The 15,000-nt window shown below is 44.6% G+C and overlaps 1 protein-coding gene across 1 annotated transcript in view; it reads right to left on the bottom strand.

Moving 5' to 3' along the window:
* ABCE1 (ATP binding cassette subfamily E member 1) overlaps positions 1–15,000 on the bottom strand; it is a 1,045,252-nt gene that overhangs the window by 1,018,989 nt on the left and 11,263 nt on the right. Inside the window, exon 2 of the mRNA XM_044062259.1 lies at positions 5,979–6,147. Within this exon, the coding sequence (XP_043918194.1) occupies positions 5,979–6,081 (103 nt within the window). The 5' untranslated portion in view covers positions 6,082–6,147. The remainder of the gene's footprint in view (positions 1–5,978; positions 6,148–15,000) is intronic.

The following is a 15,000-nucleotide window of genomic DNA, read 5'->3' as shown; positions in this document are numbered from 1 at the left end:
GCAACGTTAAAAGCACTGTTCTCATCTCCAGGACATTTATGTGCAGATGGTACTCGAACGGTTGCCATGTCCCATGAACCATCCTGCCCTGATAATGACCCTCCCACCCGATCAGAGGGGCATCCGTGGTGACAGTGGCTATCGGGACGGGGTACAAAGCACCTGCCTTGGTGAACCTGAGACGATGTGATCCACCAAGCAAGATGTTGTTTGCATGTCTGTGTCACCAGAATCTGGTGACGCATTGGGAGTTGCTGGTATGACCACTGTGTGAACAGCATCCACTGAAGGAGGCGCATGTAGAATCGAGCCAGGGGAAGAAGAGTAATGGCCGCAGCCATGAGACCTAATACCTTTAGAACCATTCTGGCCTGTACTTTCTTGCTGGCCAGAATGATCCTGACATGAGTCTGAATGTCTGAAACTCTTTGTTCTGTAAGGGTAGCTGACATCCGAACAGTGTTTAAGTTTGCGCCTATGAAGGTAATAGACTGGCAGTGCGATAAGGATGACTTTTCGAAGTTGATTGAGATGCCTACATGAGAACAAAGGTCTATTGTGTAATCCCTGGCTTGTATAAGCTGATGCCTGGTGGTGGCTGACAGGAGCCAGTCGTCGAGATACGGAAACACCTGGAATCCTTGACGTCTCAGGTGAGCCGTGACCACTGCCATGCATTTGGTGAACACTCTGGGGGCTGTAGTGAGACCAAAGGGCAGGGCTCTGAACTGGAAGTGACTGGACCCCAGCCGAAGCGGAGAAATCTCCTGGGCGTCTGTGAATTTTGATGTGATAGTACGCATCCTGAAGATCTATTGAGCACATCCAGTTGTCCTTCTGTAAGAAGGGCAGAATTGACTGAAGAGTGACCATTCAGAATCTTGTCTTCCTGACAGACTTGTTGAGTCTGCTGAGATCCAATATTGGTCTCCAGTCTCCCGTCTTTTTGGGGACCAAAAAGAACCTTGAGTAGATTCCGAGCTCTGAATGGTCTATTGTAACTGGCTGAATGGCTCTTTTGCAGTAGTTTTGCGATTTCTAACTCTGCAATTTCCCTTAGACCGGTGGTACATCTGGAAGGGAACTTGAGGGAAGGGACTTTCCTCGAAAGGAATTATGTAACCCTTGGATATGATCGACTGTACCCATCTGTCTTGAGTGAGGGAATGCCAGGCTTCTGGGTACAGTGATAATCCTCCAAGGAGGGACAGCCGGGCAACACCTCAGGGATGTTGAAAGGGCTCATCAGAGAGGCTCCCTGTTTCCCTGGTTCTTGGACCCCTCTGCCTCTAGAGCGGCGTCTGTTGTTGTTACCCCTCTGCCTCTAGGGGTAAACTGACCACGTGAATCCGGCGTGACTCCTTGGGATTTACGGAACCACATCTTCCCACCCTTCTGTCCTTTGGGATAAGGCCTAGAAGGGGTGGAAAACGGACTCCAACAGCAGAAAGAGTCTTGCCGTCCTGCTCACACCTGGTCAAGGTTTCCTTCACCTGAGGGCCAAACAAAGCTGACCCATCAAAGGGAGAATTTGTGAAGGACGCCTTAAAGGGATCCGCAAAATCACATAGTCGCATCCAGGCTTGGCGTCTAAGAGCCACACCTGTGCCTGCGGCTCTACTCGCTCCATCCGCAGCATAAGATATTAGCCGCATGGAGGAGTTAGCAATGGAATTGAGGGTTCCTAGCTGCGAAGCAATCTTTTCTTGAGCCCCTGCAGCTGTAGGATCCTGAACTACTTCTCCCAGCTCCTTCAGGATATCTCTCTGGAGTCTGGTGAAGTGACAAAGATAATTCAGCGAACGCATAGCAAAGGTCGCTGAGGAAAACATCCGCTTGCCGTACCTATCCATGGTCCTAGAGTCCTTATTAGGAGGATGGACGGGCACGGAAGGATCTGCAAGTTCCTTTTTGGTGGCCGCAGCCACCACCATGGCATCAGCGGGAACACCCTTGGTAAGGAATTGTTTGTCACTCGGGGCAGTGATGAATTTTGAAGGCCTCCTAGGGACTGGCTCTACAGAGTCAGGAGCTGCCCACGCCTTTCGTGCAATAACCTGCATAAGGGGATCGAAAGGCGGAGACACCCAGGAGGTGGAGGGCCGAGATCCAAACGCCTCTAGGTATACTGACTCATCCTCAGAGGGATTGTTGGTGGGCCAGTTTCCCCTCTGTTTCAGAAGTTCTAGGATGTCTGAGAAGGAGACATCCTCAGAGGGGGATCTAGGGGATCCCTCTGACTCATCAAAGTCAGTATCCGAAGTGACAGACTCGGGGGAGTCTACATGCTTCCTCTTACAAGTCCTCTTCCTAGGAGGATCTCCCGAAACATCAGGAGAATCCTCGGAAGAGGGGGAAATTCCCAATGGGGAAACCTGAGGTGGAGGATCTCTGGTTCCTGTAGCAAGAGAAGTGGCAGAGATGTCAACAGGTACTATCGAGGGAGGAGCTACGGGAACAGACTGCTGACTGATACCAGTGGCCAGTACACTCTTCATTACCTCGAATGCTCCCCTCCCAGGCAGGTCCGAGAGAAGCCGCCCCGAAGAGCTAGGAACTCCCGGGACCACCGAAAAGGAAGTCTCCGAGGCAGATGTCGGAGCCGAGCTCACCAAGGCCGAGGCTCCAAGGGGAAGAGCGGGCTCGGACAAGGGTCCGATGCCACTCACCCCCTCGGAGGAGACCATGGAAGCCCGACCACCGAATCCCTCTAAGGAAGAGGAGATAAGAGTAGAGGCTGAAGGAACAGAAGGGGGTATCCGTCCTCCAGCCGTAGCAGTAACCATGCCCGAAGACTCAACTCCAAACTCTGGGGTAGAGTTGAAGGAGGAACTGTAACGGGTTGTGGACCAACAGTCGTCTGCTGAGACGGACTGTGTAACATTTGGGCCAGTACCTGTGACTTGAGTAATCTACTGACCACTCTCTCTAGGTCATGATCTGACAACCTGGATGACCTTGAAGATCGGCTCCGATGGCTCCGTTCCGATAGAAGAGGCGAGGCCGGAGCCGAAAGTATCGGCTCCAAGGAAGGAGACCTCGACCTCTTCCTGGAATGAGCCATCGGAGCCGATACTACAGATCCTGTCGGCGCCGACTTCTCGGAGCCGACAGAACGTCTCGATGTATCGGCTCCAGCCGGAGCCGATACAGCCACCAAAGTAACGGCGTCGGAGCCGATCGGAGCCGACACCGATGCCTGTGCCACATGGGTGTCGGAGCCGATCGGAGCCAACATCGAAGTGGTCAAAATAGGTTCGGCACCGATAGCCATCGGTGCCGAGTGCTTTGTAAAGCCAGAATCGGCTCCAGCCGGAGCCGATCTCGACTCCGTAGGAGTCGGAGCCGAGGCCGCAGGCTTAGGAACAGAAGCCTGGGCCTTGGAAACTCTTGCTGGTTTTGATGGAGCCGACTTAGCCGGAGAGCCCTCCGGCTTAAGAAGGCCCCTAAGAACCAGTTTGTTATGTCTCTCCTGCAGGACTCTCTGGCTGAAGGAGTGACAAATAGCACAGGAGTCCTGCAGGTGAAGAGGGCCCAGACAATACAGGCAAGAAGTGTGACCGTCTGTCAGAGACATCTTCTGACAGCACGAGTCACACTTCTTAAAACCTGAGACCCTCTCCTTTGACATGGTGCCGAAAAACACACACACACACACACACACACACACACACACACACACACACACACGTCAAATTTAACTTAAATAAATACCAAAAGGTATTCTACAACCAATACACACACCCTAACAGGGGGGGGATGGGAAGGGTTTTTTAAGATACACTAACAAAAAATTAAAGGAGACAGGGATTTCTGTCAGAAAAGGTAATATATAAGTTTAAAACTATCAAAACAAGGTTTTTTTAATAAAAAGGGGCTTAAAACTCACAAAAGTGAAAAACTTACCAGGAGCTGGTAAAAAGAAGACCTCCCAAGCGAAGCGGCAAACGAGATCTGGGTACTTACTGCCTTGCATCATGGGATATGGGGCTGCCTCGAGCTGGTAAAAGGAGTTCGAGCTAAAGCAAGTGCCGAGTCGGAGCCGAGGATCGGCTCCGAACCCATCAAGCAAGAATGAAGGCGAGATTGACAACTTAACATGCTGTATTATCTACAAGCAAACAAAGGGTACCAATCTTATACAAAACATTAAGGCCTACAAGGTTTCCACTGATACTTGCCATCTAACACAAATGGTTTCAGACACCAATTTGTTTGTGTCTTTCGGCTTTTCCCGGTTAGGGGTCGCCACAGTGGAACTCCGGTCCGCAATAATTGGCAGTTGATTTTTACGTACCGGCTTGCCAGGCCTGACGCACAACCTTAAACGAAGGTACGCCCATTCACGCATGTCTCCACGCAGAAGACGCTCTAGCTGAGAATCGAACCTGACAGCGTCTTACTGTGGGCCGACAATGCTACTGCAGCACCACCACCGTGGGATTGGTTTCAGACACCAATACTGTTTTGAAATATTACGAAACTATACGCATAATTTGCATAAATTTGTCAATATCAAAAAAGGTCATGCATAACTAGAAAAACACTTGAATAGGTAAATAATTCTGTCACTGAAACCTTGGATTTATCTTGTACAGTTAGAGATTTAACTTTGTCCACAACAGTAGTATTTGGTTGACAAAATAGTTTCTTTTATAAATAAAGATCATAAAATCAGCGTCTACAGACAGACCTTTCCATACTGATTATCCGTCAAGATGCAACAGAGTCCCCACAGAGTTAGAGACAAAATGCCTTGACTGCCAGATGAAAGTATAATAAAATTGATAAAAAAATATACAATTGCTTTAAGTGATGAATCTGGGATATGGCATACTCCAAAGACACCATACAAGCTTATTTTCATCACCATTTCTAGTCATCCTACATGCTAGTAATGGAGGAGAGAGACTTGCTAAGTTTATGTAAACAAGCTGGTGGGGGGGTTGTTAATTTTGGTTAGTAGACTTAGAAAACACACAAAAAAATGTACAGACCACTCAGATACTGAATTAGCCTAAACATCGGGATCAGGGATAAGAGTGCTGGGCTTTCTTAGATGGTAAACTGTCAATTGCCTATTAAACTACCTACACGACTCCCATTCGGCACAACTCAGCAATTTAAAAATTTCTGAACGAGACAGTCAGTGCCTATCAAATACCCTTTAAAGACACTGCAAAACAGGTTTTGACGGGAAGGTGGATTTGGCAGGGGAAAAAAAAAAAAAAATAATAATAATCACAAAAATGTGGAATCACACTTGCGCCCAAGTGAAACATTTGCCAAATACTCAAGATTACTGCAACCTGCATGAAATGCAAATAAGTACTTGTGATTCGGAGCTGAAAGTTGATATTGTGGGAAAAGGAAAAGAAGTGTCTCAGCATTAAAAAGTAACTCAGGAGTTAGATAACTTCACAGCACCACCACAAAGCATCATGCAAGAACATCAGAAGAATTTACATAATTTTTATTAAGAAATCCAGTAAAACCCTCAACAACTGTACACTGTCCCACACAGGGAAAGAGTAGGTCATTCTGTGCAATTAGACAAAAAACACAACAGATTAAATATTAAATACGAAATGTGCCTAAAATTGTTTCAGTAAGGGATTTAAAGACACAAAAGCCCTAGAAAAAAATATATATGAGGTTAGCGGACAGTAAATGGCATGCCAAGTGCAAATAAGACAACTTGCTAAAACAGTTTTGTTTCTTCCGACTTTTCTCGGTTAGGGGTCGCCATAGCAGAACTCCAGTCCGCTAATGATTGGCAGTAGATTTTTATGTGCTGGCTTGCCGGGCCTAACGCACAACCTTCAACGAAGGAACGCCAATTCACGCATGTCGCCACACAGAAGACGCTCCGAGAATCGAATTGACAACACTACCGCAGCACCACCACCGCAGTATAAACTATCAAATTTCATGAGATAATTATCAGTCCTATAAAAAGGTGTGCACTTGTTTCTTACCCATTCGTACTACAGGACAGCTCTTCTTGCATTCCTGTCTGCACTTTTTGGGCTTACATTTATCATGATTCACAATGGCAATTCTTGTCAATTTGTCTGCCATACTTTCCAAGTGGTTAATTACTTCTGCATTTAAGTGTTATACTGCTGGATACAGACAGACGAGAACCTAAAAAAAAAAAAAAAAAAAAAAGTTTAAGTTCTGACTCCCTAAAGAGCATTAAAACAAATACAAATAATATATTTCTGCTTATAAAAAACAGGGGAGCCTAAATTAAAATACATACACATTTTAGCTATGAAACGGCAACATGCAAACAGTACTTTTTTTTTTTTTTTTTTTTGGGGGGGGGGGGATTAGCCAAACGAAAGAGGAAATAGAAGTAATAGTACTACATAGAGAATACACCTCATGCTATCAGATAAAACAGTAGTGTTTACTAATAGGCAGCACCAAAGGTGGGCTGGCTCAAAAGAAAGCAAAGTCAATCCCCACCTGAAACTAGCAAATGAACTACCCTGAGAAAAACAGTACATACATACATACATAAAAAGGGACAAACAAAGCAAATATATAAATGCTGTAAAGTGTAAAAACAGTATACATTCCAGTTTGTATATATCCAACACAGCCAGGAAATTAACTCTGCTTTATCACTTCTGCACAAATTCAGAGAAATGCAAGTCTTTGCAACAGAAGAAGTAATATTACCTGGTTTCATTTCAAGTTGCGATTTCTATAAATTCTTCTGTGACTTAAGATAATTTTCCGCTTTAAACAGATAATTTGGGTTCTAAGGTTTCAAGCAATAATGGCTAGCTAACACACCCAACCAAATGTTATAGTAAGAACAGGGGTTTGCAGCACAGAATAGTGTGTCAAGGCAGACTGGCAAAACTAGCAATATTTAAAAAAAAAAAAAAAGAGATACCACTACGTAAAAGCCTCTGTGTAGGTAATTAACAAGTACCCTATACACAAGATAAAAGTTACAAAAACTAGAAGTCTTCAAAACAAGCATACCTACAATTATAAGAACTTTAAACCATTTGCTGTGCGCGACACACTAAATACAGGGGATGTAAAGGTATACACAAGATTTAAATCTGAATAAAATGGTGTAAGAATGGAAGATTAAGAAAATAAGCATGGTGAAAGACTGAGGAATGAGCTGGTTAGTCACCAGCTACAACTAAGAGGATATTTTATATCAAAGACCAGAAAACACTTAAAGTCCATAGGTATAAAATAACAAAATGAAGCAAGTTCCTGGTTACAACCTCTAAAGAGGTAAAGGCAAGAAGAAACAAAAACTTAGAGACAGATGCATGCCTTTTGCCAAAATAGGACATAAGTTTAAGTAGATAAGACATTCATTCTCTGACACATGATTTACCCTACTCAAGGTCACAGGGATCATTATCTCTGCAAATAACAGACATAAGGCAATATACTCTTCTGCATGGAATGACAATATCTCGTGGCATGCACACAAAAACACACACCCGTTTTCTTACTGCAGGTCTCTGGATTGTGGTGAGTTTCAAGAGGAAAAGGGAGACTAAGGCAAAGAACAGTACACACAAATCAATGGGAGTATTTTTTCAGTCTGGTGGACAATAGTACGCAACAGCATCTAGGGAACAGTTTACAGTCATTTGCTAACTGGGAAAGTTCAGTTTTGCAGAGCTCGACTTCATACTACCAGATTAACACGAGTTTCCTCCTGGGAAACAGACATTTGATAATATCAGGATGCTGTTAATTTAAGAAACAGAAGGGATTAAGACCTTTGCAAATAGTAAGCCTAAGCCTACATACCTAAAGCTGACAGACTGGATCATGGACTAAATTAACCCCCCCCCCCCCCCCAAATTTCATTGCACTAATTCAGAAGTATGTTCGGACATCAGCAAAAGTGAAGATTAATGAAGATCTCTTCTCCAGGGTAGAGCTCAGCATAGGTGCCTACTCTTCCCCCTCTCTTAGGTAACCTATTTGCGGCCTTTTGATAACCGTGCTTAATGTCAATAAATCTCCCATCTAACTTTGGGGAGGTTGAAAAGAAAATTAGGCCTACTGAAGTTTAGCAGGGGTAGACAGCCACCCCTTCCTCTGCTACATCATCTGAAAGTATGTCAAATTTTGGGTCACTGGTAGAAGGAAGGCACAGGAGCCAGTCCCTAACTGATGTCCTTAGCAGAGGATCCAGTGGTGATCTATATGCAAAATGTGGGCTTCCACTTTTCTGGACTTACCCGAAGTGGTAACGAATCCGAGGCCTTAGTGATTCTCTAAATGGGCTCTTAATTTGTAGAGAGAGAGAGAGAGAGAGAGAGAGAGAGACAATGAAGAGCTAGGAGGGGTTCATGGGAAAGAATTGTATAACCTGTCACTGCAATGCAGACTGCCAGAGCAGGTCCCTTTTTAACGGAGAAATACTGAATGTGGAAAAGAAATGATACCAGGAATCCCCAAAGCTAGTTCTGAGACCATAAACAGTAGCCAGTATACTACAAGTAGGTGATAGTACAAATGGATGGAAATTCCACAGTAGCAAATGAGATCTTTACAGAACATTCTGTAGACTAATTGGATTCTTCTAGAATTAGTTTTGAAGACTACCACCATTTATTCAAATGGAAAGCAGCAGACATGTGCCACAGGAAAAAACCTCACCTCAGAACAACCTTGCTCCTTGAAACATTAAAGTTAAGTAGTTAAAATAATGACAGATGCAGTAGAGCAGATCTATCCTCAACAGCAGCAAAACTAATGCCAAGAGGAGTTAGAATCACTCAGCAACACGTTCTCAGTATGAAAGTCTCACTCCTCTAATCCCAAAGTGCACAGCAGTGCCAAGCCTCTCTACATCATCCAAGAGTCACCTGAGCATCAACATACCAAGGTCTACTGCTCTAAACCTACTACACCACAGACAGAGGAACTGAGAAAGATACACTTACCAAGCATGGACATATTCATAACCAACTGGTAACGGACTGACCCCGCACCCCTCTCTCAAACAACAGAAAGACAAAAAAGTGTCACGCAAATCTTCCCAAGCCTTCTCCATTACAAAAACATGTCCATTTCCTGTGGACACAAAGGAAGACATGGGCCTCTGTATCATATTCACCTTACAGTGGCTGCTGAACGTGCCAAAAGACCAAGTAGCTGCTGGTCACTGTTCTAGTAGAATGAACCTTTTGAAGTTGAAGTAAAATGACTTAATACTCTGCATAAGCAGACCAAACAGTTGCAGAGCTACTTACCAGAGTAAACTTTAGAAATCTGCTGTCCCATTTTTGTTTTCTTGGACAATCCAATAGCCATTAGGCCGGCACAGTGTTGCAGCGTTGTCGCCTCACAGCAAGAGGTTTTCCGGTTTGATTCTCGGATGGGGTGCCTTCTGTGTGGAGTCTGCATGTCTTCCCTGCGTTCGTCTGGGTTTCCTCCGGGTATTCCAGTTTCCTCCCACACTACAAAAAGACATGCATCTGGAACATTTCTCCCCAGGCCTCCGCTGAAAATTGGCTTAGTTCCAAGTGGGACTTTCCCGGTTAACGAATGTTAAATAAACAAACATTTGTCACTGTGAACACCCTTGATCACCAGCAGAGACTCCCAATGGGATGTTGCAAGTCCATAGAAAGCAGAAAATAATTTCCCACTCCCCAGACCCTGGAATAGATTGCCCATACATGTCAGAGTGCCTCTTTGGTCCTCTTCAAAAGGAACCTTGACGATTGGATGGGAGAAAGGAAATTCACCCCGGGGATCACGTCAGTCGCCCTGCTAGACAGGGGTCCAGGGAAGTAAATAGTGTGGGAAGAAATAGCCAGGGAATTGTTATGGCTAGGCTTGTATAAGCCCTAGGGCTGATAGCCTAGTACCAACCTATGAACATAACGCTGTGGGGGGAGGGGAAAACGGTAGAAGAATACACTGGTGAAGGCTGGACTCTAGCAACTCTTAAGAAAATGGAGAATTTAGAGTGGAAAGTAACTGATTTTATGGAATACAAAATAAAATGAAGCAGATAACCTGCAACACAGATACAGTGACAGCTACTCAAGATGGTGCTTTCCAATAAAAGGCGTTTCATGTCTAAACAGGCTGCAGATAAAAATGGAGGAAAATCATCCTTTTCCAGCTCAGAACATGAGTCCCACTATTTTGGTAGGTTTCACGAAGAATTCAAGAGAAGCAGAGGACCAAGTATTGCTCTGTAGGCCTTCAAAGACATGCTAAATATTAGGAGTTACGACCTTGATAAAAATCAGATATTGCAGTTAATGAACTTTGATGAAATAATGTTTGTATCCAAAATCAAAAACTAGGAATAGAAGCAGAGAAATCATTTTTTTTTTTAGTGACCAAAAAATGGAAATCCCCTTAGTAGACACCATCCCCTTGAAACCGGCACAGAAGCTATGGCTCCAAGAGACGGACGGCATGTTGGAGCAAAACCAATCAGGGCAATGTTTGGCATAGAGGTACCATTGGCGCTGACCCCTTGACACCAAAGGGCTTCGAACCAAAGAACCCCGAAACCACAGGTTGGATTGGAGAAGGACTAATGAGCATAAAGGTGGACAGCATGCTCCCAGCCCCGGAGGGGCCAGGCAAGATTCCCATCTGGATCCAAATGAATTTCCACATCATCCTGTTCACTTCGGCTTCAGAGAGGCTGCGGGTGGACCAAGAGGAGGAAGCCACAGAAACTGCCCTGGAGTGGCATCGGGGAGAGGCCGATAAAAATGACCTGCCCAAAGAAATCTTTGGCTCTAGGGAAAAGTAAGACGAATGGAGCAGAGGGGAGCCTGGGCTGGCAGCCTTGCAAGACTTGGCCGAGGAAGCGCAGTTGGGTGACTGCTTCCTGGGTCTATCCCGGTGCTTCTACTTCTCCCCATCCCCAGACCTCACAGCGGGAGGTCGAGTCCTAGAGGCCAGGGCAGAGGAAGCAGGAGCCACCAAGGAAGGAGGCCCACGAGAATCAACTTTTTCCTCCTGTCAGCATACTGGGCTTGAATCCCACACAGATCAAACAGGAGGTGTCTAAGCAGGAACCCTAGGCAAACCAAGCACAGAGTGTGGCCATCAGAAAGGGAAGCTTCTGCTCACACCCTGTGCATTTCGAGAACCATGGCTTTGGGGTCTCTGCCATGGTGATGGAAATGACACACACTTTAGAAAGTGCCCCCCCCCCCAGTAGGTTTAGAAGACCAACAACCGAGCGCAAGGGTAAGGGGATACACTAGAGGAAGAAGAATCTTTTTCGATAAATTACTCAGCGGGAGTTTGGAGCAACGGACCACGATGCTAGCTAGATGCATGGCAAACAAGATCTGAGGGGAGGAGCTTAGAGCTCAGATCTGATGCTAGAAAAAGCGGCAAAGTCGCATCAGAGTCCCACGGGTTCAAAAGTAAAATGAAAACTCCTGTCTTTCCTCAATCACAATACAACTATGCCATTTCATATTCAACCCATGCCCTTGACCTGTGTTGCAAATCCCAATCAAGACCTATTCCAAAGCATCCCAGTCTGCATCTCTGAATCCTTTCCAGTTTCAAAGCATTCCATTCTCCCCGTCACACGTCCCACCTCTTTCTTCTCATATCAGCATATTAGTAAGTGAAGATGATATCAATATACAGTAAGCACTTTTAAACTAGTTGGCACCTCTTTCTTACACAGATACTGTGAAGAAGTTTCATCCTTGACTTGGCCACACTGGCCTTTTGTGTCACTCAAGAGTTCCTCAGGGTTTTGTTCTACACCTATATCACATCAGACCTCATCACAATGCACATGGTCTTTTTGGTCGTTTGCTTACTCAAAAACCCACCATTTTTTTGTGTTATTTAGCTTGAAAGGATAATGCTCCGCAGGCACTCTTATGATACAACCCAGTGCACTTTTACAATGCGCATGCATGCATGCGCACACACCAATGTGCAAACTCAAAGTAAAATCCATAACACATTCACAAAGACAAGGAATATATTCACACTCAAGTTTTATTTTTAACTGTGGAATGACTTAAGGATAGCCAGCTTGTCAAAAACCTTATCAAGAAACCCAGCATGCTGGCTACATGCAGCTGACAATACTTATTTAGCATGTTCCAGATAAAAGTACAAACTACAGACCATTTGATAGACATTCATTTGGTCGACAACCAGTATTCAAGGCAAAAACCTGGGATTTGCCCCCCTCCCCAATGTTATGCGACCCTGGAGTTATATAAATGTGCAGTTTTTGTTGTATTTTCATGTTTTAAACGGAAATAGGTGGGAGGCTTTGCCCCCCACACACCCCCTAACTATAATTATATATCTCAACTCCAGGGTCGCACAATATTGGGGAGGGGGCAAATCCCTGTTAAGTGCCTCGAATACTGGTTGTCGACCATATGAGATGTCGACCAAATGAATGTCGATCTTATGAAGTAGACCTATAATAAATATATATATATATAAAAAACAAAACAAATGTATACATTTACATATATTCATATTTGCAAACATATACATGTACATTATATACACACACACACATATATATATATATATATATATATATATATATATATATATATACACACACACACACACACACACATACATACATTATACATACATACATACATACACACACACACATATATAAAATTTATATAGCTTTCAAAATAAAACTTTGTGGCATCAGTGAAGATAAGACAGTTCATAGGTTGGTACTAGGCTATCGGCCCTAGGGCCTATACAAGCCTAGCCATAATTCCCTGGATATTTCTTCCCAGGACCCCTGCCTAGCAGGGCGACTGACATGATCCCAGAGGTGAATTTCCTATCTCCCATCCAATCAAGGTTCCTTTTGAAGACGGCCAAGGAGGTGCTCTGCTTGACATGTATGGGCAGTCTATTCCAGAGTATGGGGAGTATCTAGGTCAGGAATCTAGCCCTCCAGCACGTTTTGTTCATTGTAATGACAAGGTTTAGATCCCAGGAGCATGTGGCTCTGAGGGATTGGGATTTTGTTAAGTGGAGCATGTCCAACAGCTCAGGGTTTGACATGGCCTTGTATGTTAAGAAGAGATCGCCTCCGAGTAGATGATATGCCACAGAGTATAGCTGGAATTTTTTTTTTTTTTTTTTTTTTTTTAAGACAGTCCCCATATGGCATCTGCTTTAGGCCTGTGATTCTTTGTATTTCTGTGGCCTTTCCAGCTGTTGCAGATGTCTTGCGAGGTACATACCAAACAAGGTGTTATACTGTATAATGGGTCTAATGAGGAAGGAGTACAGTGGGACAATGACCTCCTTTTTTCTGGATGAAAAGCCCTTAGTGATTAGGTGTGCCACATAGAAAGAAGGATTTCCTGACTGTTATGGTGATGTGGTTATCGAAGGCGAGACCACTGTCCACCTGTGTCCCAAAGTCTCTCATCACACTTTCGCTGTTTAGTGTACTGCCACCTATGTGGTAATTCAAGTGTACATGGTTTTTCCCCAAAGGGGAAAAACTACACATTTTTTGGCATTAAGCTTGAGCCCAAGGCTCTGGCACAAAGCATCTGCTTCTGTAAGGCCCTTTTGTAGAATATTCATATAATTTGGGGATTCAATAATGGCTCCCAGTTTGGGTAACAAAGTTCGCAGATGACTGCAGAGTCCCGTAGTGTTGGCCTATACTTCAGAGAAGTAGTTGCCAAACAAGAGCATTCCCAGGACTGAACCCTGAGGTACTCCACTTGTCTGGAGCTGGATTTGAAGTCGGCTACTTTTATAGTCTGGGTTCTGTCAGTAAGCCAGTTGGCAACCCATCGAGTGACGTAGGTATTTATGCCCACCTTAGTAAGTTTATCTATAAATTCCAGAGTGGGATATGGTGTAGAAGGCCTTGGCAAGGTCCAGATAGGCTGTATGGACTGCCTTACCCTCATCCACAGCTCTGGAGACTGATAAGAAGTCAATCAGGTTCAGGACACCAGATTGGCCCTTCATGAACCCAAGCTGGGTGGGGTCCAGCATTTGAAGGTTGCCAAAGTCTTTGTTTATAAGTTCCATGATAATGCATTCCATGCCCTTGCAGATCAGGCTCAGACTGATGGGACGGTAGTTCCCGGGATCCAAGGTGGTTCCCCTCTTGTGGAGTGGGATAAGTGTAGCTGTGCACCACTCAGTGGGCATGAAGCTATGATTAAATAGGACACACGTGAGGTGCCAGTTCATTTGGTAGTTCAAGTAGTACACAGCCCGAGATGTCATCGTGTCCCATGGATGCTGTATTCTTAGCTTTGGAGAGAGCAGTTTCTACCTGTGTGGCTGTGATTACCGGAATTTGGCAATCTTTTGGTATCGAGATGAAGGTGAAGTTGGCACTAAATCAATCTGCCAGGATATTGGCAATATATTTAATGCCATTCTGTTGTAGCTCAGAGCAGATCTGAGCATTGCCATTTAGATTCTTGACATAACTACAGAATGTCTTGTTTTTGTCTTTGGAATCTTTGGCAATTTTATTTTCTTAACTAGCTTTTGAGGATATTAAGAGGGATCTCAGCTTCTTAATGAGGCTGGTAGGGTAGTTTTTACATCCTGGGATTTTCCTCTCTTCTGTAACAGTTTCTTCCTTCTGTTGTATAGTTTGTTTATGGCAGGGGACCACCAGACTGGCTTTGTTTTTTTGGAAGAGATTATCTTGGTTCTATTTCGGATGGCACGATTCACGCACGAGTGGATGTGCTTGTAAAGTGCCTTGGTCTAGAATTCAGCAGTCAAACTTTCAGATCCCATCTGCATGGGTGCCATGAATTTGTTTGTTGGCTTTGGATACATTTTTTACGGAGGTTTCCTTACTGGGGGGGGGGGGGGATGTGGATGTCAAGGGTGATTTGCTTATAGTCAGACCTGACCAATGAGGGGGTGACCACTGGTCTGGAGCATCTAGCTCCCATGTTGGTAATGACCAGGTCTAGGATATTGGAGCCCCTGGTGGGACAAAGGATTATCTGA

This window comes from Protopterus annectens, chromosome 2.part1 (assembly GCF_019279795.1).
Source record: "Protopterus annectens isolate FY-2018-M chromosome 2.part1, PAN1.0, whole genome shotgun sequence".
Lineage (NCBI taxonomy): Eukaryota > Metazoa > Chordata > Ceratodontiformes > Protopteridae > Protopterus > Protopterus annectens.
Note: the sequence above shows the minus strand (reverse complement) of the source record. Positions and strands in the feature narration are given on the sequence as shown.